At 42.3% G+C, this 26,919-nt stretch overlaps 1 protein-coding gene and 1 non-coding gene across 7 annotated transcripts in view; one reads left to right on the top strand and one right to left on the bottom strand.

The window, feature by feature from the left end:
• The first annotated feature begins 1,522 nt into the window (after positions 1–1,522).
• Positions 1,523–1,593, top strand: trnag-ccc. Its single transcript has one exon. It is a non-coding gene; the product is annotated as a tRNA-Gly (tRNA).
• An 11,638-nt stretch (positions 1,594–13,231) lies between these two features.
• st6gal1 (ST6 beta-galactosamide alpha-2,6-sialyltranferase 1) overlaps positions 13,232–26,919 on the bottom strand; it is a 37,449-nt gene continuing 23,761 nt past the window's right edge. For 5 of the 6 annotated variants that reach the window (XM_012970217.3, XM_012970220.3, XM_012970218.3 and 2 more), the window contains exons 2-7: positions 21,782–21,934; positions 19,591–20,443; positions 18,963–19,060; positions 18,465–18,566; positions 17,481–17,655; positions 13,232–16,091 (exon numbers count right to left, since the gene is read on the bottom strand). In XM_012970217.3, the coding sequence (XP_012825671.2) occupies positions 15,850–16,091; positions 17,481–17,655; positions 18,465–18,566; positions 18,963–19,060; positions 19,591–20,395 (1,422 nt within the window). In that variant the 5' untranslated portion in view covers positions 20,396–20,443; positions 21,782–21,934 and the 3' untranslated portion in view covers positions 13,232–15,849. 6 annotated transcript variants of the gene reach the window in all.

The raw sequence follows: 26,919 nt of genomic DNA, 5'->3' as shown, positions 1-26,919 counted from the left end.
GGGCAAAATGCAATTAGCGCTAGTAGTGTAGGGGTATCATGCAAGATTCCCATTCTTGCGACCCGGGTCCAAGTCCCGGCTAGCGCACAAGGATTTTAAGAAATGTAAAGGGTCATTCTTCTAATTGAAAGCAGTAATTTCACTTTGTTGTCCACTAAAACGCAGTTAGCGCTAGTAGTGTAGGGGTATCATGCAAGATTCCCATTCTTGCGACCCGGGTCCGAGTCCCGACTAGCGCAAAAGGATTTTAAGAAATGTAAAGGGTCATTCTTCTAATTGAAAGCAGTAATTTCACTTTGTTCTCATTTCAGACGCAGTTAGCGTTAGTAGTGTAGGGGTATCATGCAAGCTTCCATTCTTGCGACCTTGGTTCCAGTCCCGGCTAGCGCATAAAGATTTTAAGAAATGTAAAGGGTCATTCTTCTAATTGAAAGCAGTAATTTCACTTTGTTCTCAGTTCAAATGCAGTTAGCGCTAGTAGTGTAGGGGTATCATTCTTGCGACCCGGGTTCGAGTCCCAGCTAGCGCATAAAGATTTTAAGAAATGTAAAAGGTCATTCTTCTAATTGAAAACAATAATTTCACTTTGTTGTCCGTTAAAATGCAGTTAGCGCTAGTAGTGTAGGGGTATCATGTAAGATTCCCATTCTTGCGACCCGGGTCCGAGTCCCGACTAGCGCACAAGGATTTTAAGAAATGTAAAGGGTCATTCTTCTAATTGAAAGCAATAATTTCACTTTGTTGTCCGTTAAAATGCAGTTAGCGCTAGTAGTGTAGGGGTATCATGCAAGATTCCCATTCTTTCGACCCGGGTCCGAGTCCCGGCTAGCGCGCAAGGATTTTAAGAAATGTAAAGGGTCATTCTTCTAATTGAAAGCAGTAATTTCACTTTGTTGTTGGGCAAAATGCAGTTAGCGCTAGTAGTGTAGGGGTATCATGCAAGATTCCCATTCTTGCGACCCGGGTCCGAGTCCCGACTAGTGCACAAGGATTTTAAGAAATGTAAAGGCTCATTGTTCTAATTGAAAGCAGTAATTTCACTTTATTGTCCATTAAAATGAAGTTAGTGCTAGTAGTGTGGGGGTATCATGCTAGATTCCCATTCTTGCGACCCGGGTTCGAGTCCCGGCTAGCGCATGAAGATTTTAAGAAATGTTAAGGCTCATTGTTCTAATTGAAAGCAGTAATTTCACTTTGTTGTCCGTTAAAATGCAGTTAGCGCTAGTAGTGTAGGGGTATCATGCAAGATTCCCTTACTTGCGACCCGGGTTCGAGTCCCGGCTAGCGCATAAAGATTTTAAGAAATGTAAAGGGTCATTCTTCTAATTGAAAGCAGTAATTTCACTTTATTGTCCATTAAAACGAAGTTAGCGCTAGTAGTGTAGGGGTATCATGCAAGATTCCCATTCTTGCGACCCGGGTCCGAGTCCCGGCTAGCGCATAAAGATTTTAAGAAATGTAAAGGGTCATTCTTCTAATTGAAAGCAGTAATTTCACTTTGTTGTTGGGCAAAATGCAGTTAGCGCTAGTAGTGTAGGGGTATCATGCAAGATTCCCATTCTTGCGACCCGGGTTCGAGTCCCGGCTAGCGCACAAGGGTTTTAAGAAATGTAAAGGGTCATACTTCTAATTGAAAGCAGTAATTTCACTTTGTTGTCCGTCAAAATGCACTTAGAGCTAGTAGTGTAGGGGTATCATGCAAGATTCCCATTCTTGCGACCCGGGTCCGAGTCCCGGCTAGCGCACAAGGATTCTAAGAAATGTAAAGGGTCATTCTTCTAATTCAGTGCTGTCCAACTTCTACGGTGCCGAGGGCCGGAAATTCTCTAGCATACATGGTGGAGGGCCGCTAATAGAAGCCAGTTTTGACCACTCCCCTTTTTGAAACCACACCCACTTCAAACCACACCTATTTTATCACAATGGTTGTAGCACAGCAAAATCCCAAATGCTTGGTGCTTACTGTGGGGATATCAACCATCATTCATATGTGAAAGAATTATGTCATATTAAGATATACCCTTAAATCCATATGCCTCCTCCTCCCCTGTGGATAGCAGAGCCAGTACATAATTACACACATTTGGGACCATTTAATGGCTATTTCCAACTGCTAACAAACTCCCACAACAAACCCCTGCCAGGTTCACCTCCCACAAGCAGCATAGGGCAAGCAGAGTATGGCACACACAGGCAGCACTCTGCCTGTCCTATGCTGTCTGTGTGTGCCATACTCTGCCTGTCCTACCCTGCCTGTGTGTGCCATACTCTGCCTTCACTATGCTGCCTCTGTGTGCCATACTCTGCCTGTGTGCTGTGTGCACTTTAGTAAAGTCACTTTTTTCTACAACATTTCCGGAGTGCTGCTGTTTTTTAATGATATCCTGGATACTCTGCCTGCCCTACCCTGACTGTGTGTGCCATACTCTGCCTGCCCTACCCTTCCTGTGTGTGCCATACCCTCCCTGATCTCTGCTGCCTGTGTGTGCCATACTCTACCTGCCCTATGCTGGCTGTATGTGCCATACTCTGCCTACAGTACCTATGTCTGAGGTGTGAAGAAGTGAACAATGGAAGTGATTACAGTCTGAGCCTGAGGTGTGAACACTGTGGGCCGCCAGTTGGACAGCACTGTTCTAATTGAAAGCAGTAATTTCACTTTGTTGTCTGTTAAAATGCACTTAGCCCTAGTAGTGTAGGGGTATCATGCAAGATTCCCATTCTTGCGACCCGGGTCCGAGTCCCGGCTAGCGCATAAAGATTTTAAGAAATGTAAAGGGTCATTCTTCTAATTGAAAGCAGTAATTTCACTTTGTTGTCCGTTAAAATGCAGTTAGCGCTAGTAGTGTAGGGGTATCATGCAAGATTCCCATTCTTGCGACCCGGGTCCGAGTCCCGGCTAGCGCACAAGGATTTTAAGAAATGTAAAGGGTCATTCTTCTAATTGAAAGCAGTAATTTCACTTTGTTCTTCTGCAAAATGCAGTTAGCACTAGTAGTGTAGGGTGACTGAAAGTCAACAAGTGACATCTGATTGGGGGTTGGTGGCTCCGCCCAATTTTTCTAACCTTGAACTGCAGTTACCCAGTGACTAACTGCAAACTTTAGGGACCCTAGGTTTAATAGTTACAGAACGGCAGCAATTAAAATTTAAACCATAAAAGTCAATAGGTGAATTGTGATTCATGGTTGGTGGGTGTGCCCACTTTTTCTAACCTTGAGTTGAAATCAATGGATAAAATCTGATTGGCTGTTAGTGGCCCAACACACTTTTCCTATTTTCGAACTGCAGTCCCCCAGTGACCAACTTTGCAAAGTTTGGGGACTGAGGCATAAAAATTGTGGGACTGACAGCATTGTACACTTCACCATTGAAAGTAAGTAGGTGAAATGTGATTGGCCATTGGTGGCTTCACCCACTTTTTCTAACTTTGAGCGGCAAATACCCAGTGACCCTAAAATTAATACTTAAATAATGGCATCAGTTTAAATATAAAGCAATGAAATTTAATGGGTGGAAATGGATTGACTGTAGGTGGCTCCGCCCACTTGTTCTAACCCTGAATATGTAGTCATCCAGTGACTGACTGTGCAAAGTTTGGGAACCCTGACATAAATAGTGTGAGAAAGGCAGCATTTTAAACAAACAAAAAAAATTAAATAAGTCTGATTGGCTGTTGGTGGCTCCACCCACTTTTTCAAACCTAAAAATGCAGCCCCCTAGTGACCCTGGTGTTAATACTGTAAGAATGGCAGCAGGTTGAATTTCTCCATTGAAAATCAATAGTTAAAATCTGATTGGCTGTTGGTGGCTCCGCCCACTTTTTCTAACTGTCAACCGCAGTTACCTGGTGACTAGCTCTGCAAAGTTTGGAGACCTTAGTATTAATGTTTAAAGAATGGCAGCAGTTTAAATTTAAACTTATGAAGTCTATAGGTAAAATCTGATTGGCTGATGGAATGCTTTTATCTATTAATAATACAGTCGAGAAACAAAGAGCTCTAAACCACTGTGGTTTAGTATAGAAGTCAACAGAGGAAAGAGAAGTGAGATTATACGGGGATATATATAAATATTTTCAGTTTCAACTATGGATAATAAACAAAGTACTGTTACCCAAAGAAGAACACAGGCTTTAAGAGGAAGCTGAAAACTTATAACTTTATGGAATGAAAAAAAAAACCAGTGGGTTTGTTTGGAGCCTTTGTATAGCAATATTACCCTTATTGTGATTGCTTTATAGATGGGATAAGTTATCTGCATGTACTAGTGTGAGTAGTGTGAGTAGTGTGAGTTGTGTGACTAGCAGACATGTAGATGATTACTGGACTAAGAGGTATCGGTTATACATTACAAATTCAAAGTTTTTATATCTACGGATACTTGTCTACTAAATCAGGAAGCAGTTTCTTAATTTCTTTTTTTTAAAGGGGATTTTTTTTCCATATAGACACCCAAGGGCCATCCCCTTTACAGGAGAAGGAAAGGCTAGTAAAGAGTTAATCTGAAGCTGCAGGCATACCTTCAGTTCTCTCAATAGTGCCCTTAAGTCTTCCCATATTTCTCCTGTTCAGAAGATCAGAAGCCTCATAGGAAAAAAACAGTGAGCTGTGTAAAGAAGATTCCCATAATGCCTCACTCCTGCACAGACACCGGGACCAAGTGAACATGCTCAGTTAGTTAGACTTCCTGCTGATTGGCTCAGATCCACATTCCTAAGGGGGGGGAGTGAGTTCATAGCATTCTTGAGGGAGGGGGGAGCATGAGAGGGGAGACAGAGAGCTGCGTGTCTCTGGCACATGAATTACAGACACAAGAAATCTTTTTTCAGAGAAGTCAGTGCAGCGTTTCTGTGAGTGCTTATGGCTGTATTTACATAGACCTTTCTGATAAAGCTTACTTAGTTTTTACCTTTCCTTCTCCTTTAAGCTGCCACCCTAGGCCCAGGCCCTTGAATGCCTACAGGATATGGAAGTGATGGTGCTGTCTGGTTTCCTCCCACACTCCAAAACCATACAGGCAGGTTAATTGGCTTCTGACAATACTGGCCTCACTCTGTATAAATGCAATAGGGGCCATAGATTGTAAGCTCCTCTGAGGCAGGAAATGACGTGAATTAAGTATAATTTCTGTAAGGAAATGTGTAAATGTGTCTGCGTTATATAAATAACAGAAAATAAAAAGTGCACCTTCTGATGCTGTGGAACCCTTGAGCTAATACCACCCTAAATATGGCGGCAATTCCAGGTTTCACACAGTGCGCAGCTTTAATAGGTGTGGCTTATGTGCGCCACAAGAAACACACACACTTATGGTGTTTTAATGCCACTTGCCAGAAGTGCTGCAATGCCAATCTGAGAATGTTAGCTGCAACTTGCATGCATTTATAAACATTTATTTACATGCACAATTGTTGCACCAGGACCCAACTCCCTGCATGGCCTCAGTTACCCCCCCCCCCCCCCCCCCATTACATTTGGGGGAAATGAAACTGCTTTGTAGGCATTGTTTTCCTTCACATTCTTCACATAAGTATTTCAAATACCTTATATTTTGCACACAGGTTTGTAAGTTAGTTGGAAATGCTGTGTGCTGTAGCAACTCCCTGTCACTTTATATGTGACTCTTAATCCCAGACAGGGCCCTCATGTACCCTCGCATATTGGTGGAGGGAAGGTGTAGTGGAACCAGAACTCTCGGGGTATACAAATCAGTTGGGTTTCAGTGGTTTTTGAAACACTAACAGGAACTGTATTCAGTACAGAACATGGATAGTGATGCCAAGCTACAGTATGCTTTAAAGCATAATTGCAGCTACTCATTGGAATATTATCAGAAGGCGACAACAATCATAGAAATAACATATTTACTTCCATAACATATGAATGCCACCCACAGTGAATGCCATTTTGGTGTAGAGATACATCCTAGGTCACTTTCCACTGTGGTTCCTATTCTAGGCCAGTATTGCCTGGGGGATAATAACCCCACTAATTCTCCTATGTTGGAGCGCTGAACTGGCTTGCTAACCCTGCCTGCCTTACACCCCTGGTGTGTACTATAACAGGGTCTGAAATCTATTCCTCATTCATGGGATCCTGCTATCCTGGCTTAATCCAGAAAGTGAGGCCTAGTCCAGCCTCTGGACTCCCAGCACCCCTGCCTGCTTCTTATGCAGAAAACTAAAAGCTCAGCACATGGTGATCTCACCCCTTTTTTAAGATTAGCACAATGACATCTCCTGGCCATGTACTGAAATGCTAAGAACATATTTTTATCCAGAATTGGTAAATAGCCGCCCACACACATTTAGTTGGTCAAAACCTTAGGGGAGTGCCTGCAATAAAGTGCAACTAAACCGTCAGTCCTCTACAAGTTATTAAATAGCTGTACTTCTGCACAATACAAAACACTGTCCTATTCAGGAACAATACCTTGTAGCTTACCTTTCACTCAGACCTTAAAACCATTTCAAAGGTTGCTGACATAACAGGAAAAGGAAGTGGGAGCTAGAGTGAAACTGACATCTTGCGGTCATGAATCATGAAACCAAACCTTTAGCTCCGGGGTTTTGCATATAGTCAGGTCTCTTGCACAGATACAGACTGAGATGAGTGCAGATCAACATCTGGGTGCCTATGTACTGTATGTATTGATCATTAAGAGCTCAATTAGCGGTCGAGCCTAGAAGAATGCTGTATTCACTGCCACCCAGTGGGAGATGGGTAGCTCGTTCAGTGTTGGCAGCTACTGTAGTCAACATCCTAATGACTAATTCTGTTTCCGTGCAGAGGGCACAGTGAATATGCCAGCTTTGCACACTGACTTCCCTTAATCTTCCACAATCTGCAAAAATCTCTAAAATACTTTCATACTCCACCCTTTCATTGCACGTTGATAAACAGGTGGGGTTCACTGTTAATAAGTCTTGAAAATCTTACCCACAAACACATGCGCCTACGTAGATTATTTTTATCTAGAAGACAAGCTAAATATTTCCCTTTCTTAACATACTTTATCTACTTTATCTATACTGTACATCATTCTGTTATATGTGACAGCAATGTGTAAACTTTGGTCTAAACATCTCTCAGACATGGACGGTGCTCTTGATTTCTTTCAACTGAAGAATGGGATTTATCTAGGGTTTTCTGTACGACAACACTGTCCTTCTTATGTGTTTATCTTTCTGTCGTATTGGTAAAATTGACATCAAGCTCCTGTCCAAGTGGCAGTCGTAGATATATCAGCAGGAGTGAATTATGCTGTTAACTTTGGGCCTGAGGATCAAATCAGGAACAATTGAACCGGGCCGGAACTAGGGGTAGGCAGAAGAGGCAGCTGCCTAGGGCGCAATGATTGGGGGGCGCCAGGCAGCCTCTCCTGCCTACCCCTAGTCCTCTTCCTCTGTCATTGCCCCCGCCGTTTGTCATTAGCGGTGGAGGCAATGACCGTTCGGATCCCCCCCCCCTTGCTTGTGCTTTGGCGCACATGCGCCGTTTGGGGGGGGGAGTGGCCGACCGGGTTGCCTAGGGCGCCCAGTCAGCTTGGCCCATCCCTGCATTTGAAGGAAGATTTGCCCTTGTTAAAATGTGATGCCACAATTTAGGGAGCTTTAATAGATAAATGCTCCAATTCTAGATCCCATCTCTGTTTTCTGTTCAGATTTGTAGGGCAATATGCCTGTTTTTTGCACTTTTAACACTGTTTGCTATTGCAGAATTGCTTCAGGTCTCCCCGCTCCATTTCGGGCAACAGATACCTAAGCTGCCCTGATGAATTAGTGCTGCCCCATTTCAATGCACATTGATGCAATTCGCTAATTGCACAAGTAAATGCTCCTACCAACCTCGGAGTGTACCACTGCCCCTGCTCTGATCAATTGTCTGCATGGATGGCAGGGAACTTTAAGCTGGCAATACATGTAACGATTTTCGGACCGTGTGTGGGCTCAGAATTATCGCCCCCATAATTTTCGTACCATGGCGATCAGTCGTTCAGTCAATCAGGCAGGTTAGAAAATTTAGGTCAGATAGTAATAAAATCTGTCCATGTATTGTGTATCGGATACCCCTCCTTCCTAGGCCGTTATTGCCTCCAGATATATGAGTATTACAAAGGAAATAACGGCTGCCGCAGAATAAGGCAAAAAATACTCTACATTTTGTTTTCACCTTATTGTGCCTGCCCAGAGGCACAGCATCCAATGGCAGTAAATATCCATACCTTCAACAGATTGCTTCCCATATTACTTCTTTGCTGAGGAAAAGCACATACTGTATTCAGTCTGCTCTGGGTGCTGTTAGTCAACTGAGCATTGGGACTGACGTACTGTATATAGTAAAGTTCTATCTGTCAAATGCAATTTGTCATTCTAATGAGGTCAGTGTCTGAGCCACTATTTTCCACACTGTAAGTCTGATAGAGAGTTTGTAACAATAGAGTAAGTGACAATATGACAATATATACGACCTTATTTTAAACTTAAATGAGGGGAGGTTTAAACCAATATTAAACAGCAATAGAGATGACAACCTCTTCAGATACTGCCAATTCCAACCCCCCACAGCGACCATAACAGGACCAAAGAGAACATAACTACCAGCCCTTACTGGTTTTTCTACAAATATGTGAATGGTGAATGATATATATGTGCAAACCTGTATATCTTGCAGGGATGTTAGACAGGTATGTGTTTAGCTAGCAAGGGGCTGTACTTTACTGTACATGTATAGTATCACTGCATATCACCAACTGTGGGGCTGGCCCAAGAACAGTGGCTGGGTGGCCCAAGCTATAGGTCAGATGGGTTGAAGTTTGTAAAAAAAAAATACTCTTTTCAGCCCCCCCAAATGCTCCTTAAAGCCAAACTTTAGCCTTTTCATGATATTTAATGTAATAATATGGTTTGGAACAGTTACCTAAGCCCGGCCCCTGTTCCCCTGCTGATCTGGCTGGCACACGTGATGTCAATAAGGAAAGGAACATCACAGCACAATGTATTGTGGGTTATAGAAAACTGGCTACAGGATCGGGTACAGAGGGTGGTTGTTATTGGCACATTCTCTACTTGGAGTAAGGTTCTCAGTGGGGTCCCTCAGGGTTCTGTACTGGGTCCACTTTTGTTTAATTTGTTCATAAATGACTTAGGGGAGGGTATTATGAGTAATGTATCAGTGTTTGCAGATGACACAAAACTCTGCAGACCAGTCAATTCTATCCAGGATGTGACATCCCTGCAGCAGGATCTTGACCAACTGGCAATCTGGGCAGCTAAGTGGCAGATGAGATTTAATGTGGATAAATGTAAGGTCATGCACCTGGGATGTAAAAATATACAAGCCCCGTATAACCTTAATGGGACTGAACTTGGCAAATCCATAATGGAGAAGGACTTTGGAGTCCTTGTAGATAATAAACTTGGCTGTAGCAAGCAATGCCAGGCAGCAGCTGCAAGGGCAAACACGGTTTTGAGCTGTATTAAAAGGGGTATAGATTCACGGGAGGAGGGGGTTATTCTTCCCCTTTACAGAGCGCTGGTAAGGCCCCATCTAGAATATGCTGTTCAGTTTTGGTCTCCAGTGCTCAAACGGGACATTATTGAGTTAGAGAGGGTCCAGAGAAGGGCAACTAAGCTGGTAAAGGGTATGGAAAGTCTAAGTTATGAAGAAAGACTGGCCGAGTTGGGCCTGTTTAAACTGGACAAGAGGCGCTTAAGAGGTGACATGATAACTATGTATAAATATATAAGGGGATCATATAATAACCTTTCTAATGTTTTATTTACCAGTAGGTCCTTCCAACGGGCACGAGGGCACCCACTCCGTTTAGAAGAAGGAAGGTTCCATTTAAACATTCAGAAAGGATTTTTTACTGTGAGAGCTGTGAAGTTCTGGAATTCCCTCCCCGAATCAGTCGTGCTGGCTGATACATTATATAGCTTTAAGAAGGGGCTGGATGGATTCTTAGCAAGTGAGGGAATACAGGGTTATGGGAGATAGCTCTCAGTACAAGTGAGGGAATACAGGGGTATGGGAGATAGCTCTCAGTACAAGTGAGGGAATACAGGGGTAGGGGAGATAGCTCTCAGTACAAGTGAGGGAATACAGGGTTATGGGAGATAGCTCTCAGTACAAGTGAGGGAATACAGGGGTAGGGGAGATAGCTCTCAGTACAAGTGAGGGAATACAGGGTTATGGGAGATAGCTCTCAGTACAAGTGAGGGAATACAGGGGTATGGGGGATAGCTCTCAGTACAAGTGAGGGAATACAGGGGTAGGGGAGATAGCTCTCAGTACAAGTGAGGGAATACAGGGGTAGGGGAGATAGCTCTCAGTACAAGTGAGGGAATACAGGGGTAGGGGAGATAGCTCTCAGTACAAGTGAGGGAATACAGGGTTATGGGAGATAGCTCTCAGTACAAGTGAGGGAATACAGGGGTATGGGAGATAGCTCTCAGTACAAGTGAGAGAATACAGGGGTAGGGGAGATAGCTCTCAGTACAAGTGAGGGAATACAGGGTTATGGGAGATAGCTCTCAGTACAAGTGAGGGAATACAGGGGTAGGGGAGATAGCTCTCAGTACAAGTGAGGGAATACAGGGGTAGGGGGGATAGCTCTCAGTACAAGTGAGGGAATACAGGGTTATGGGAGATAGCTCTCAGTACAAGTGAGGGAATACAGGGGTAGGGGAGATAGCTCTCAGTACAAGTGAGGGAATACAGGGGTAGGGGAGATAGCTCTCAGTACAAGTGAGGGAATACAGGGGTAGGGGAGATAGCTCTCAGTACAAGTGAGGGAATACAGGGGTAGGGGAGATAGCTCTCAGTACAAGTGAGGGAATACAGGGGTAGGGGAGATAGCTCTCAGTACAAGTGAGGGAATACAGGGGTAGGGGAGATAGCTCTCAGTACAAGTGAGGGAATACAGGGGTAGGGGAGATAGCTCTCAGTACAAGTGAGGGAATACAGGGGTAGGGGAGATAGCTCTCAGTACAAGTGAGGGAATACAGGGTTATGGGAGATAGCTCTCAGTACAAGTGAGGGAATACAGGGGTATGGGAGATAGCTCTCAGTACAAGTGAGGGAATACAGGGGTATGGGGGATAGCTCTCAGTACAAGTGAGGGAATACAGGGGTAGGGGAGATAGCTCTCAGTACAAGTGAGGGAATACAGGGGTAGGGGGGATAGCTCTCAGTACAAGTGAGGGAATACAGGGTTATGGGAGATAGCTCTCAGTACAAGTGAGGGAATACAGGGTTATGGGAGATAGCTCTCAGTACAAGTGAGGGAATACAGGGGTAGGGGAGATAGCTCTTAATACAAGTGAGGGAATACAGGGTTATGGGAGATAGCTCTCAGTACAAGTGAGGGAATACAGGGGTAGGGGAGATAGCTCTCAGTACAAGTGAGGGAATACAGGGGTAGGGGAGATAGCTCTTAATACAAGTGAGGGAATACAGGGGTAGGGGAGATAGCTCTCAGTACAAGTTGATCCAGGGACTGGTCCGATTGCCATCTTGGAGTCAGGAAGGAATTTTTTCCCCTCTGCGGCAAATTAGAGAGGCTTCAGATGGGGTTTTTTTCCCTCCTCTGGATCAACTAGTAGTTAGGCAGGTTATATATAGGCATTATGGTTGAACTTGATGGACGTATGTCTTTTTTCAACACAACTTACTATGTAACTATGTAGTTCCTGCATGCTGTCTGTAAGCTGTGGAAAAGTTTTTACAATTTGTAACATCAGTGTTTTAGTCCCTCCTCCCCTGCCAGGATTTCAAATGATGCAAAAAGAGAAGAACTGTTTTGTAGCTGGATTCCAGCATATAAAAATTGTATTTTATTCACACTTTTTAGGTATAGGTATATTTGGGGTTTCAGTGTTGTGTGCAGCTCTTTAGCAAGTTTTGGTTAGAAAGTTCCCCTTTAATTACGCAGAGATTTTGGGTTAATGCTTTCTGAATGCTTTATGGGTTATTTTATGAGCCAGGATGAGGCAGACTGGTACATCTGTAAGCTCTATGGGCCTTAAGTGGCTCTAACCAACTCGTGGCACTTTAATGAAGACTTAAGCCCAGAAACCAGCATTTCCATACTGTAGGCACATGACAGGATAATGTTGTGTGTGTGTGTGACTACTTCCTGTTACACTTATTTAGAGCTGCACACAGCCCATCACTAAATGGTGGATCAAGGGAAAGGATGTAAAAGGGCAATATTTACTGATACAGTTATAGGACCCGTTATCCAGAATACTCGGGACCAATGGTATTCTGGATAAGGGGTCTTTCTGTAATTTGGATCTTCATACCTTCATACTGAAAAAACAATAAAACATTAATAAAATCCAATAGGATTGTTCTGCCCCCAATAAGGATTAATTATATCTTAGTTGGGTTCAAATACAATGTGCAGTTTTATTTTTACAGAGAAAAAGGAAATCAATTTTAAAAATCTGAATTACTTGATTAAAATGGAGTCTATAGGAGACAGGCTTTCTGTAATTCTGAGCTTTCTGGATAATGGGTTTCCGGATAAGGGGTCTGAAAACTGTATATATATATATATATATATATTCCAGTTTGGCGAGATTCTTTAATAGGTCACTTAATAGAATATATCTGTTGGTTAAGTATTCATTCTGGGGGTATAGTTTTCCTTTAATAATCAATTACACAGAGAGCAGAAACAATTCTAAAAAAATATATATTTTTATTTATTTTTGGAATTAAAATATTAACAAAAGGCATAATTCAGCAAACAGTGACACCCAACCTGCAGTAGCCCTCCAGCTACTTGGACCAAAGCCCCCTGCATAGAGGGAAGGGACAGTGGTCGATAGTTGCAGTCTGAACAGCTTTGCACTAAATATACAGACATATCAAGAAACATTGGAAAGTAAGAACGTACCAGAATGATACTGAAATTAAGATCAACAGTAAATTCCCAATTTTTGCAAAGCATGAAAAAACAAGCATTAAAAGTGCATATTGCGCTGAAGGGTACCCACAGGTAGCTGCTGTATCTGGGAGACTTTATTTATCCTTTATTCTTAAATGACATGATCATTTTTGCCTAATAAAAGAAAACATCATTCCAAGCAACTTTGCAATATGAATTTATTCCCAATTTTTAGTTATTTGTAAATGTAATTGCTATTGAAAGCAGCATTTGCTGAACTCCTGGTTATGACTTTAAACAATGTTGGAAAGGTCAGTCTCCTCCAGCAAGTCAGGTCTGTCAATCTGCTGCTTGTGTTACATTGTTTTAAAAGTCAGAGCCAGCAGGACAGAGAATAGAAAAGGACAGACAGACACTGCTTTTAATAGCAATAATATATACAAATAACCATTACAAATTTGTAATAAATGTATAATGCTAAGTTGCTTAGAATTATGTTTTATTGGGCAAAAAAGTATTTTTTTGTTGACATGTCCTTTAATATAGAGTGAAGGAACTCGTTACATAAATTACAAGAAACTCATTACATAAATTACAAGAAAACAGTGGTTTCACTTCTTGCTGATCTATACTAATATAGGCACTTTATTAATATAGGCATTAAATTATCCCGGCTACCAACTGGCATTTCCTTTGTGAAAGCTACTTGCAGAAGACCACATATAAGCTAACTGTTCATTGTTTGCTATGGGTAATTGTGCTGGAGAACCATTTTCAGCGACACTGGGGGTTATTTTTAAACACTGGCCAAATTTGCTCCTGGGCAATAACCCATGGCAATAAATCAATGTTTGCTTCCATTGTTAACCTGCAGCTGTCTGAAAAATGCTAATTGTTCATTGGTTGCTAAGGGTTACTGCCCAGGAGCAACTTTGGCGGTGTTTGTAAATGAGCCCCATGTGATTAAATGCATCCAAGTAGATAGAGAAGTTCATTGTGAGTTTTGTATGTGGCCAAAATCAGGGGCCACCTCCAAAACCTACATTTTATTCTACACATAGCAAAGGGATTGTCTGTTTAGGGACTATGGGTCTAAGGTATTTCAGCATCCACTCATTCAGCCTGGGAACAGAACAGGAGAATCATTAGTACATGTGCCATGCACAATGGTGGCCACATTGAACAGGTTAGGTAAGTTTAAGGACTACATACATATGTTGATATATGATCACTAAGGGCTCTGGCACACGGGGAGATTAGTCGCCCGCGACAAATCTCCCTGTTCGCGGGCGACTAATCTCCCTGTGTGCCAGAGCCCTAAGAGGCTTTGCCTATTAGTGCAGTGATGCTTTGCCTATTAGTCCAGTGATGCTTTGCCTATTAGTCCAGTAATGCTTTGCCTATTAGTTCAGTAATGCTTTGCCTATTAGTCCAGTGATGCTTTGCCTATTAGTCCAGTAATGCTTTGCCTATTAGTCCAGTGATGCTTTGCCTATTAGTCCAGTAATGCTTTGCCTATTAGTCCAGTAATGCTTTGCCTATTAGTTCAGTGATGCTTTGCCTATTAGTCCAGTAATGCTTTGCCTATTAGTCCAGTAATGCTTTGCCTATTAGTCCAGTAATGCTTTGCCTATTAGTCCAGTAATGCTTTGCCTATTAGTCCAGTAATGCTTTGCCTATTAGTCCAGTGATGCTTTGCCTATTAGTCCAGTAATGCTTTGCCTATTAGTCCAGTGATGCTTTGCCTATTAGTCCAGTGATGCTTTGCCTATTAGTCCAGTAATGCTTTGCCTATTAGTTCAGTGATGCTTTGCCTATTAGTCCAGTAATGCTTTGCCTATTAGTCCAGTAATGCTTTGCCTATTAGTCCAGTAATGCTTTGCCTATTAGTCCAGTAATGCTTTGCCTATTAGTCCAGTAATGCTTTGCCTATTAGTCCAGTGATGCTTTGCCTATTAGTCCAGTAATGCTTTGCCTATTAGTCCAGTGATGCTTTGCCTATTAGTCCAGTGATGCTTTGCCTATTAGTCCAGTAATGCTTTGCCTATTAGTCCAGTAATGCTTTGCCTATTAGTCCAGTGATGCTTTGCCTATTAGTCCAGTAATGCTTTGCCTATTAGTCCAGTGATGCTTTGCCTATTAGTCCAGTAATGCTTTGCCTATTAGTCCAGTAATGCTTTGCCTATTAGTCCAGTGATGCTTTGCCTATTAGTCCAGTGATGCTTTGCCTATTAGTCCAGTGATGCTTTGCCTATTAGTGCAGTGATGCTTTGCCTATTAGTCCAGTGATGCTTTGCCTATTAGTCCAGTGATGCTTTGCCTATTAGTCCAGTGATGCTTTGCCTATTAGTCCAATGATGCTTTGCCTATTAGTCCAGTGATGCTTTGCCTATTAGTCCAGTGATGCTTTGCCTATTAGTCCAGTGATGCTTTGCCTATTAGTCCAGTGATGCTTTGCCTATTAGTCCAGTGATGCTTTGCCTATTAGTCCAGTGATGCTTTGCCTATTAGTCCAGTCTTGTATCTCTAAATGAATGTCCCCTTGCATTATTTCAGCAGGACTCCCTGAGACAAAATATTCCAAAGTCATAGATCCTCATAATTATTTCAAGAGACCAAATGGTATGATCGTAGAATTAACTGTGCTGAAGCTCAAAAATATTGATCTCAAGGATCTCAAAGGATTTTTCTTTCTATGTAGACTTCCCGGGTAGAAGACTAGAGTGTGCATAGGGACAATCATTCAGTGAAATGTAACAACCAAACTGTGTATACAGTTGTTTAGCAGCTGTACTTCTCAGTAGCTATGATATCCTCTACTAGTAGTATTGTCTTTTAATGGAATATCTTCCATAGCTGAGGATAATGCTACCTTGGATGGGGAAAAGTAACCAAAACAATTCCCGCATCCTTTGCTCCATCTTATTTAATTCTGTAAACACTAGAGACCTAGCATTGCAGCCCCCTGAGTCCTGGCAGAGTAATCCTTCCGAAGTGGAATATGCTGTTATCGTCCCCAAGATTGAGCTTTTTGACCAGGTTCTTCTCATACATGAGAGGGTGGTACGCTCCCAGGGTGCAGGCACGATCTTGGTATCTCTCATAATAGTGGCACAAATCACTCTGTCGTCTGGACGGCAGAAATTCATAAACATTTACTTGGTCACAGAGGTTCATCATCAGCAGAATCCCTTGGAGGAAACAGGTTACAAACATTAGATACATTATAATGTAGTTTGTATAAACTAAATGTAAGTTGCCTCTTTTATCTGTCATGTTAAATGTGTTATTGCTCTAAGTGGGCTCTGATTGCCTACAGGCCTGTCCTACCCTGCCCTCAACAAAATTAAAGGAGAGCTAAAGCGGGTAGAAATGCTGCAAATTATGTTTTGGGCTTCTGTACCAGCCCAAGGCACCCACAGCCCTTTAGCAGGGTCTCTCTTTCATAATGACTTGGGCAGCCTCATGTCTCAACTAGCCTCATGGCAGCAGTGCCCCTGAATTTGGCTAGTTATTTTCCTCCCCATTTCTTTCTGAATTTCATCTCAATTAAAACATGCCCCTGTTACCTGCCATGCTTTTATGTAAACTGAGTAACTGTGCAGGTTTAAGGGTGAAGACACACAGAGCTACTAGCCAGTGCTGATCTTTAACTGATAATTGGCTCTACATGCGTTTCAGCAGAGGCAATTCTCTGTATTTTCTATGGCAATGTATTTTTTGGTGTTTAGTAGCCATTATAAGTAGCTCTGAGTGTCTTCACTCTAAGGGCAATAACACGCGGAGCTACTTATAGCCAGCTACTTGTCATGGCTACAGAACAGACAATTCTGATCATTGTTTCTACATGTGTTTTATATATTTGTAGCCACTGTGAATAGCACTGTGTGTCATAGCCCTAATGAATCACCTCTGATTTTGCACGCAGAATAAAAATGTGCTTTCTAATTTGTATAATAGATAAATAGGCAGGAAAATACAGCAGTTCAATAGGAAACAAAACTTCTCAACAGAAACCAAGAGGCCTGGGCTCCTTATGGTAGTATGTGGTTATATGGGCATGCTGTGGGAGGTTTAGGGTAGAGCACTGGCTTCCCACATGACCATTATAATTCTGGGAGTTTGAAGGTTGTGCAGTCCTTGCCCAGGGCACTGCAGGATTCAGGAAAATAGATGGCTAGTGATATCAGCCCAATTCTAATAAAAGAACTACAGCCTCTAAATTTGGCTTTAATGTGTTGCCAGGAACAGGGGAAATGTTCATATATTGATCATTACTGTTGATGTCCTTTTACTATGGATGATAATAAATGAACATGTAAATTTGTTGCTCTTATAAAATCCACTGAAACTATCCAAAGCATACAGATTGAAAAGTTTGGTTAATAGCAAATATCTTCAACTTATTAAAGGGATTTCTTGGGAAGATACTGAATAGACCCATTTCAAAATCCAAATATGCATTGTTTCACAAGTGTGTGAGAGACGTAGGTCTACTCTATCAGGTATCCCTTTGGGATGTAATATGCCTACAAAACCATATATGATTTATGTTGCATGTGGCATTAGACGCTTCTTACCTAATAAGCCAGATGAAGGAGGGCCCGGATTAATGTCTTCAGGTGCGTTCTGCTGAATTATGTCCCACAGCTGCCATGCTGCATGTGGGTTTAGGACATAGAACATCTGCTCTGGGTTCCTCCTTCGATACTCACTATACCTTTCAAAGAACTTATAGTCTGGGTTCTTGTGCCACTAAGAGCAGAGAGCAAAACATATTAACAAGTGCAATGTTAGTAACACATGAACACCATTCTTATTATTCTCTGGTTTATATTTGTTCATTTAGGCTGCTTGTAAGAAATAAGTATTATCAGACTTCAGATAGACAAAATTAAATATTACCAGTCAAAAGTATATTAAGAAGCTCTAATGCATACATACATCTTCTCTATGTTCAATGGCTTTTTATATCAACCTAGATACAAAATGCCATAGTCTGCATTATTCAAGCTGCAATATCTTTGTATTGGTGGGGCTCATTTCTACAAATTCACTATCACCGAACTACCTAAAAGGATAGATTGACTGCTAATGGACATGAATGGAATGTTACCTGACTTTATACTGAACTAGAAAATGGGCCTTGTTGTCAGGGGAATATTAAATAGTAAATGCATGCTACTTTAATACGAGACACAATACGAGAAAATTTCATTTTCTTTGGATCATTTATGTCTCTTTTAATGATCACATAATAAGTCTTTGTCAATAAACAGTCTTGCCTGAACTTTGTGCCATATGGACAAAACTAGAATTTATGGATTGCATTTTTAAACTACTGGAGTGTGGTATATCACAAACAGATGGAGCAGGCTTTGAGTGAGCTTTATATTCCAACACGGTGAAACATGCTGGACAGGAAAGCCATTAACTTAAGTGGAAAAAAGTATTTCTGTGAGTCAAATACACCATTAAAGCCTGTTCCTTTTGAATGAGGCACAACGTAGAAGATCCTAACTCCTAATGTGATAAAGGCAATATGAAATTCTACTTGACTTTACCTCTTCCACGTTTGCATTATACGGTGCTGGATCCCACATAATTAAGGAGCCTTCCTTATACAGAGGATCTTCTAAGAATTTAAGCTCAGGACGAGAAACAAGCTACAAACAATCAGAAAGTTGCTTTAATGAACACAACTGCTGTTAAGGCCCAAGTCTTATCAGGACTCAAAAATAGTCCCTTACCTCTAATGGCGGTTCACTACGATCCCCTTTAATATATACAAATTCCTTTCCCATATAGAAATAATTCAAATTTATAAAGATATACAATTCTAGATGCAATCTATGTCCAAACTCTGACCCAGGTAATTTGTGCTCCATTCTATAAAATTAAGAAGTCCAGGGCAGACAAAAAAATTGGATGTTTGCTCTTAAAGTTACATCCAGCCCTAGATAAATGGAGATTCTCATGTTGAACCAAGGCAGAAAAGCTTGTAAGTCACACACTAAAACAGATGGGCTTTTCATAGTAGAACAAGCTTCTTTTGCTCTTACCTGGGAATTAAGCAGACGGAAAGTCGTTTTTGTTCCGACATCAGCCTGATATCCTAAAACTGGCGCAGCGTTAAACCTCAAAACAGCATCATGGGTATCTACATATTAAAAGAAAAAGCAGTGAAGAAGAAAAAAGGATATAAATACAGGGGAGTGACAACTGACAAAGCAAACCCAGTGGCTACTGAAGATAGACTGTGGACTGCCATGGACTTAGTTAAAGAGCCACACAATAGCATTTTGTGAGTGGTTCACAAAAGTTTATTTGTAGGTGAACAGCCCCTTTTAAAGTACTAAAATCTATCATTACACATAGTAATAATATGTACATTTTCTTCTTATTTCATGAATACTTTTTTGGGAAAGGGCTATGTATGCCTGGGGTCTCAAGGCAAATACCATCTATGCCCTCTGAGTCTCGAAGCATTGTATTCAAGTTAACTGTACACAAAGCGCTTTATAAGAACCAGGGATACTTTCCTACAACTGGTAGGAATGCTATGATTAATTCCAAGGTGCCACCAGTATGACAAAGCCTAGACTTCTATGCTTTAGTCAGTGGCCCAGTACTATCCTCTTGGATGGCAATATTAATCTAGTGCTAGGCTGTGGCTATTGCTTTACTCACCAATCTCCTGTCCAAGTCTTGAGTGTTTAATCGATCCTGCAGAGGACACCACAGCACATTTCCCCAGGCTCTTAACTTCTTCCTGCAGAGTCTTTCTGGGCAAGTACTGGCTCCAGGAGTCGGCATTCTGGGGAAGGTCAGCTGTCACAAGGGTACTTATATTCACTTTTGTTTTTATCGCACACAGCAGTTCTTGTGGTGTTAACAACTGACCGAGTTTTCCCTGATATTTGACCTTGTATTTGTTCTCTGATTGGTAGGACTTCTTCACCATCACCAGTCTAGGTAGTATGTCCTTTGATGACATGTGCTCATTCCATACTCCGTACCTATTAGCGAATCTCAATCTTGATTGGGCACCTTGCCTCTGATGGAGCCAGATTTTATGTAAATGTTCTGCTTCAGCTATTTTTTGCCTTTCGAGCTCCTTTTCTCTTTCGAGTTGTTTTTGCCTTTCAAGTTCCTTTTCCCTTTCGAATTGTTTTTCCCTTTCGAGTTGTTTTTCCCTTTCGAGCTGTTTTTCCCTTTCGAGCTCCCTTTCCCTTTTGAGCTGTTTTTCCCTTTCAAGCTCCTTTTGCCTTTCGAGCTGTTTTTCCCGTTCGAGGTCTTTTTCTCTTTCAAGAGGGTTTTCCTTTTCAAGTGCTTTGTTTAAATTATTCTTTACATCCCGGGCCACCTCCACCTTTCCATGCACTGTTGTGCAGCTCTCCAGACATTTGGATTTACTATAGAAGTCCAGCAAAAAGAAACTAAAAGTGCAAAGTATGATGGATATGACACCGAACTTACTAATGCAGCGGGCCATGATATCAGGAAAGAGCAGAAAAGAAAGCAGATTCTTGTATTTATAATCCTAAGGATAAAAAGGAAATCTATTAGTGAAATGTATTAGTGCTGCATTAAAAGCAAGAAATTGCTTCACATTTACATTATATGAAATGCTCTAGGTGATATGGCTGATAAAATACACATGTTAAAATAATATATTTCAAATTCAGATAAACTAAAGTCACAGTTATGATGCTGGATTGATACAAAATACCTGAACTCCATATATTTGCTGACATTTGCAAAGACTGAAAAGCAAACAGGATACAGAAAAGGGATCTACTCTTCTATATGAATTCCTGTACTAAGAGGCATTATGGTCCTGGTTTGAGAATGAGCCAGCCTTGCATGAGAATTGACTCTGGAAGGAGTGGACAAAGGGATTGAACTTCTTTTCAACAGAGTTGTTTTCCTAAGAATTGTGCTGAGAACACATAACTGTGCCGTATCGTTCCTTAGTAAGCAGTTCAGAAACCACTAAGTGAGCAATGAACTTGATTTTACACTTTATTAATCATTCCATCTTTAAGTATTCCTGTACTGTGACTGAAAACATACAATGGCTCATTTACAAAGCTGGGGGCATGATACAAAGTGTAAATTACAAGCACAAAGTAGTTCAGGGCCTACCCCTGTGGCGCTTACAATCTTAGGTTCCTATCACACACACTATGTTTAGGCACTGTGCTTGGTGAACCAACAGAAGCAAAAAATAGACATCAGAAGAAACCTCAGGGCACATGTATGTTCGCAAGTTCAGTGAGCAAAGTGGAATTTCAAGCACAATCGCTATTTTTTTCCCACAATGCAGCATGTTGCTTTGGACAATTGAGCTGCAACTGCGCATGCATTTCGTCATAAATCAAATGCAAGTGACCAGAGGTCCGACTGGCATAATAAGTGTACTGCACCTACTGACCCAGGGCACAAAGGGAACCCTGGTGCTAGTGTCTTGTCAGGAGGTTGCCGTAGTTCCAAAGTTTCCCTTCATCAAAAGGTGGAGCAGCGCTTGATTTGGAGCAGAAGGGCAGGAAGGACTGACTGGCGCTAAGTGCAACTATGGAAGTGCAAGGAGTGCATTTTGACCCAAGTACCTTTAATAAAAGTGGTTGTACTCGCAACTGACTGGGGAAATTACGCAGACCACAACTGCACTTGCGGACCTACAGGAGCCCTTTTGTATTCTATTAGTTAAAAGTAGTAAGAAACTTACAGCAAGTGCATTACATTGCCTTTATTTTTAGGGAGTATGGATACAGCACCATGTACCCGTTCCGGGGACTCTGACATAAATAAGCACACCATTGCTAGTGTCTGCAGAGCCATAGATAGGATGTGAATAAATGAAAGAGACAATTGTTACCTGAACCAGAAACTCCAAAGATCCTGTGTGAGCAGGGAATAGTCTCTGTGATATCTCCAGCACAAAGAATGGGAGTTACAGCTTTATTGTGCTAAGATCCGTGTCCTCTTGGTGAAGTCAGAGATGTGAACTGCCACACACCGCTTTCAGCTGCTACAAAGAGAAAGACCCGTGTTAATGTCATCAAAGAATAAAGGCACATTTTTTATAGGACTCCTCAGAGTACTGGTATTATTAAGATCCAAAAGGAAAGAAACAAAATGTCCAAAGCAGGAATGATAAATAAATCCTTTTTCTGCTAGCCCCTAATAGTGTAAAATTACACTTGAAGAACTGACTTTATCATTGATTCGCTTAAATTTAACATGATATATTATTGGTGCACAATTTAATAACATTTACTGCCTGCAAAAATATCATTCATTTTCCATCTGTGTAACACAAGTGAGCTAAATAGGTCCCCAAGGTATTTGTGAGTGGGGGGTGTAGGTATATACCAGTATAAGATATAGTTCATGGGTGGCCTTAAGTAGAATGTAACAGAACAATGTTCAAAGATATTGGAAACTGATAGGAAAGCATATGCACATTATCAAATATATAATGCGAAGTTGTGGAATGGTCAAACCCAGATTAAAATCCATTGGAATCAGTTAGGCATTCGCCAGTGAGAAGAGGGGCTCAGCATAAGGTTCCCAGTTAATTTCTCCCAGCCTGGTGCATTCCAGGAAACCTTAGAGAAGGCGAGGGACTAATTGGCACCAAAATAATTGTTGATAATGATCTCTAGCAGCTTCTTGGAGCAATGCAAGATGCCAAAGATGGCACAAGCAAGTCAGATGATCATGCAAACAAAGCAGAAATAACTAACATTACCAGGGAATATTTGTCCAGTGTTCAAATTCAAAAACCATGCAGTAAGTGTGGTTGTGTAAATCTAAAGCAGTGGCACCCAAAAGATCCTAATCTCTTGGTACCAGAAGATTAAAGATGATCAAACAGCGCCTGTAGTTCCACCCTGCCGGCTACTTCCATTTTCAGGAATTGGGGTTTGTTAAACCAGTTGAAAGACCCTGGCTGATGAATTATCGCCCTTAGGCTTTGCACAGTAGGACATACAGGGTACAAAGCAGCACGCATTATACTATATGATATATTTAACAAAAGGTTGCCAAAGGGGAATTCCCAAAGCTCTACTTTAATTGTATGGGATTATAAGGAGCATATTAGTGGTGAAAGTGAGCATTAACCCTTTGATAAATATGCTCATAACAATCCTATACAAGTGAATAGAGAGCAGTAGACTTCCTCTCTATAGTGAGCTCAGTTTCACCTTTTTGATAAATAAGCCTCAATATATGCAAGTGTTATTCAAAGACCCCACTTTAAAAGTCTTCCCATAATGTGAATATATATGCTGATCCCAGTCATGAAAATGTAATATTAAAATATGTACTAAATGCCCTAAATATCCCAGTTCCTCTGGATACAGAAGTGCCAACAAAGCTCACAGTGCAACCAAGTTTAATAATGAACAGAGTAACCTCCAAAATGCATGATCAAACTGCTGGGAGTATCCCCCAAATGTACAATAATCAGTGCAAACCCTTTTGGGAACAGAGACACAATGCAGCGGAACACAAATGCTCATTAAAACAATTGTTTCTATTATTTAATATAAATGCCCTGTGGTCAAATCATTTTAACATCCCTAAACCTTTGGGAAAATGGTCACTACCAAATGATATTTCTTCTTCGTCCCTTCCATGTCAGTACGCATGGGCAGTATTGCCCCCACAGCTAGGAGGTAGGACCTATATACCAAAGCCAATCAAAATTAGCCCTTACCTATAAGACCATGTGACTTCCTCCTCACCACTGTTATTTTTTGTCCTACTGAACAGGAGGTAGGATCTCCCTCCTCACCATTTTGTGATTTCACAGTTTGATTTTTCTTTTGTTTTTGTCATTTTATTTATTTATTTTATTTTTTATCTCTGTGTATACATAGAGGGATGATTCCCAGGTAATGGAGAAGATTTTACCTGACGTCAGACTTTCACCTATTGGGAAGAAATGCAGGTGTGGGCATACCCATGGTCCTAGCCTTGTGCTAAAATAGCCCCCTGCTCTATTCCCATGTTTGCACAGTATGCGAACAGCTGCTTAGTGGGAAAGTATACCGGCGTGGGTATTTCCACTTTCCTGCCTGTGACCAATTGAGTCTCCTTTTTCCTATGGTGTTTTGAGCCTTTGAAGACATTTCGGACTAAAGGGCCATGGGTATGGATATGGGCTAGTGATAACTAAGCCTGAATCTGGTGAGTATGAATCTTCAGTCTCCACTGTGTGTTTGAAATGCTCAGTGCACTGAGAGGCCTGCATACTAATGAGCTAATTATGTCCCTCAGCTGAAGGCTGTCTGGGTTCTTGTGGGAGTTGCCATGCTGCTGACTACTCACTGCTATCTGGTAAGGTGTAAGTGCTCCTTTAGGGCACTTTGCTATTGATATCTTTAGTGTTTTTACTGTAAGCCTGAGTCCTCTGTGCAGACACAGCAGGTATGGGTGCAGGTATGTGTGCAGGTATGTGTGCAGGTATGTGTGCAGGTATGGGTGCTCGTATGGGTGCTCATTTACACCAGGTGCTTCCAAGACTGTTCTAGGAGTTGCACTGCTGTAGCAGTATGGTATCTCCTTTTCTTACGGGGAGTCTGCACCTTATAACCAGCCTTTCTCCAGGGTTCTGACTGGAGTTTGCATTTTGCCTACAAGCCAATTTTATCCTGTAAGGTGTTTGTGTGCTTCTAGGCCTCCTTGCTATTGCTGTTTCATATTGTTAGCCTTTCTTGGTGAGTCGAGTCTGCCATGCAAACTCTGCAGGTATTGGGGCTCATTATTACACTGGGTACATCCAGACTGGCTAGGAGTTGCACTGCTGTAGCAGTATGGTATCTCCTTTTCTCGCAGGGAGTCTGAACCTTATAACCAACCTTTCTCCACGGTTCTGACTGGAGTTTGCATTTTGCCTACAAGCCAATTTTATCCTGTAAGGTGTTTGTATGCTTCTAGGCCTCCTTGCTATTGCTGTTTCATATTGTTAGCCTTTCTATGTGAGTCTACCATGCAGACTCTGCAGGTATAGGAGCTCATTATTACACCAGGTGTGCCCAGACTGGCTGGGAGTTGCACTGCTGTAGCAGTATGGTATCTCCTTTTCTCACAGGGAGTCTGCACCTTTTAACCAGTCTTTCTCCAGGGTTCTGACTGGAGTTTGCCTTTACCTACAAGCCAGTGTTATCTTGTTAGGTGTTTGTATGCTTCTTGGGCTCCTTGTTATTGCTATTTCATATATGTAGAATTCCTTGTGAGTCAAATCTACTGTGCAGACACAGCAGGTATAGCAGCTCTTATTTCATCAGGGGCTTCCTGGTTTAACTGGGGTTTCTGCTGTGGCAGTGTTGTACCTTTTCCTGCTTATTTTATTTCTGCAGGCCCTGGTTGGGTCTTTGGCTTAAAAGGCAGTTTTTTCCTACCAGGTATGAACAGAGTTGTAGTTCAACAACTCCTTTTTCTTTCTGGTGTGTTTACAGGTATATTTCTGTCTGCTAGCATGATAGGAGCCAACATTAGTAAATGTTTGATTGCTCTGTGACTGTCATTTTGCATGACTGCCGGCTTGTGCTATGACCTTTGCTTACGTGCCTGTTGGGCGTTGTCCTGGTTATGGCCTTTGGTCAGCGTGACCGCTGTTCTTGGTCCCTGTTAGCCAGTTTTTTGCTATGTCTCTGGCTTGCATGACTGATGTTCCTTGTTTTGGGCTTTGCCTTGTGTACCTATTGACCCTGGCCGTGATTATTGTTTTTGGTTTGCTTGGCCATTGGTTCTGTCTATGGCCTTTGCCTCACTTGGCTGCAGTTCCTGCTTATGGCCTCCGGCTCATCTGTCTACTGCCTCTGACCCCCGGCATCAGACTTTCTGCTATAGCCTTGACTTGCTTGGCTGCTGGTCCTTTTCATGGACTTTGCCTTGTGTGTCTGTTGGCCCTGATTATGGTCTTTGGCTTGCTTGGCTGTTGGTTCTGTCTATGGCCTTTGCCTAACTTGGCTGCAGTTTCTGCTTATGGCCTCGAGCTCATCTGTCTACTGCCTCTGACCCCTGGCATCAGACTTTCTGCTATAGCCTTGGCTTGCTTGGCTGCCGGTCCTTGTCATGGACTTTGCCTTGTGTGCCTGTTGGCCCAGATTACGGTCTTTGGCTTGCTTGGCTGTTGGGTCTGTTTATGGCTTTTGTTGCCCTTGGCTGTGGTTCCGGGTTATGGCCTTTGGCTTGCTTTGCTACTGCCTCTCACCCCTGGCAGCAGAATTTTTGCTATAGGCTTGCCTGCTGGTCCTTGTTTTGGACTCTGGCTTGCTTGCCTGCTGGTCCTTGTTGGCTTGAGTGGCCACTGGTCCTTGGTTTGGCAGTTTTCTTTGCTTGGTCGCTGGCCCTGGTTCTGGCCTTGACTCACTTGGCTGCTTCTTCCATTCTGGCTTTTAGCTCACTTGGCCGCTGGTTCTGTCTTCTGGTTTGCTTGGCCGTTTTTCCCAGTTCTGTCCTTTGGCTTGCTCGGCAGTGGGATCTGATTTTGGCCTTTGGCTTGCTTGCCCATTGGTTCCAGTTTTGACCTTTGGCTCGCTTGGACATTAGTTTAGTCTTTGACTTGCTTGTCCATTGGTTCAGACCTTTGGCTCTGGTTTCAGCCTTTTGGCTCTGTTTTGGGCCTTAGTTTGCTTGGCCATTGACTCCGGTTTTGGCCATTGGCTCCAGTTTTGACCTTTTGGCTCACTTACCCATTGGTTTTGGCCTTTGGCTGGTGTGACCGTTGGCCCGGTTCTGGTCTTTGGCTTGCTTGGCCATTGGCTCTGATTCTGGCCTTTGGCTTGCTTGGCTCTGGTTCTGGCCTTTGGCTTGCTTGGCAGCTTGGCTCTGGTTCTGGCCTTTGGCTTGCTTGGCAGCTTGGCTCTGGTTCTGGCCTTTGGCTTGCTTGGCCACTTGGTTCTGGCCTTTGGCTTGCTTGGCCTTTGGCTCTGGTTCTGGCCTTTGGCCTCAGGTTTTGACCTTTGGCTTGATTGGCCTTTTGGCTCTGTTTTTGGCCTT

Source organism: Xenopus tropicalis, chromosome 5, assembly GCF_000004195.4.
Source record: "Xenopus tropicalis strain Nigerian chromosome 5, UCB_Xtro_10.0, whole genome shotgun sequence".
Lineage (NCBI taxonomy): Eukaryota > Metazoa > Chordata > Amphibia > Anura > Pipidae > Xenopus > Xenopus tropicalis.
The sequence above is the reverse complement of the archived record's forward strand: the minus strand, read 5'-3'. Positions and strand labels throughout refer to the sequence as shown.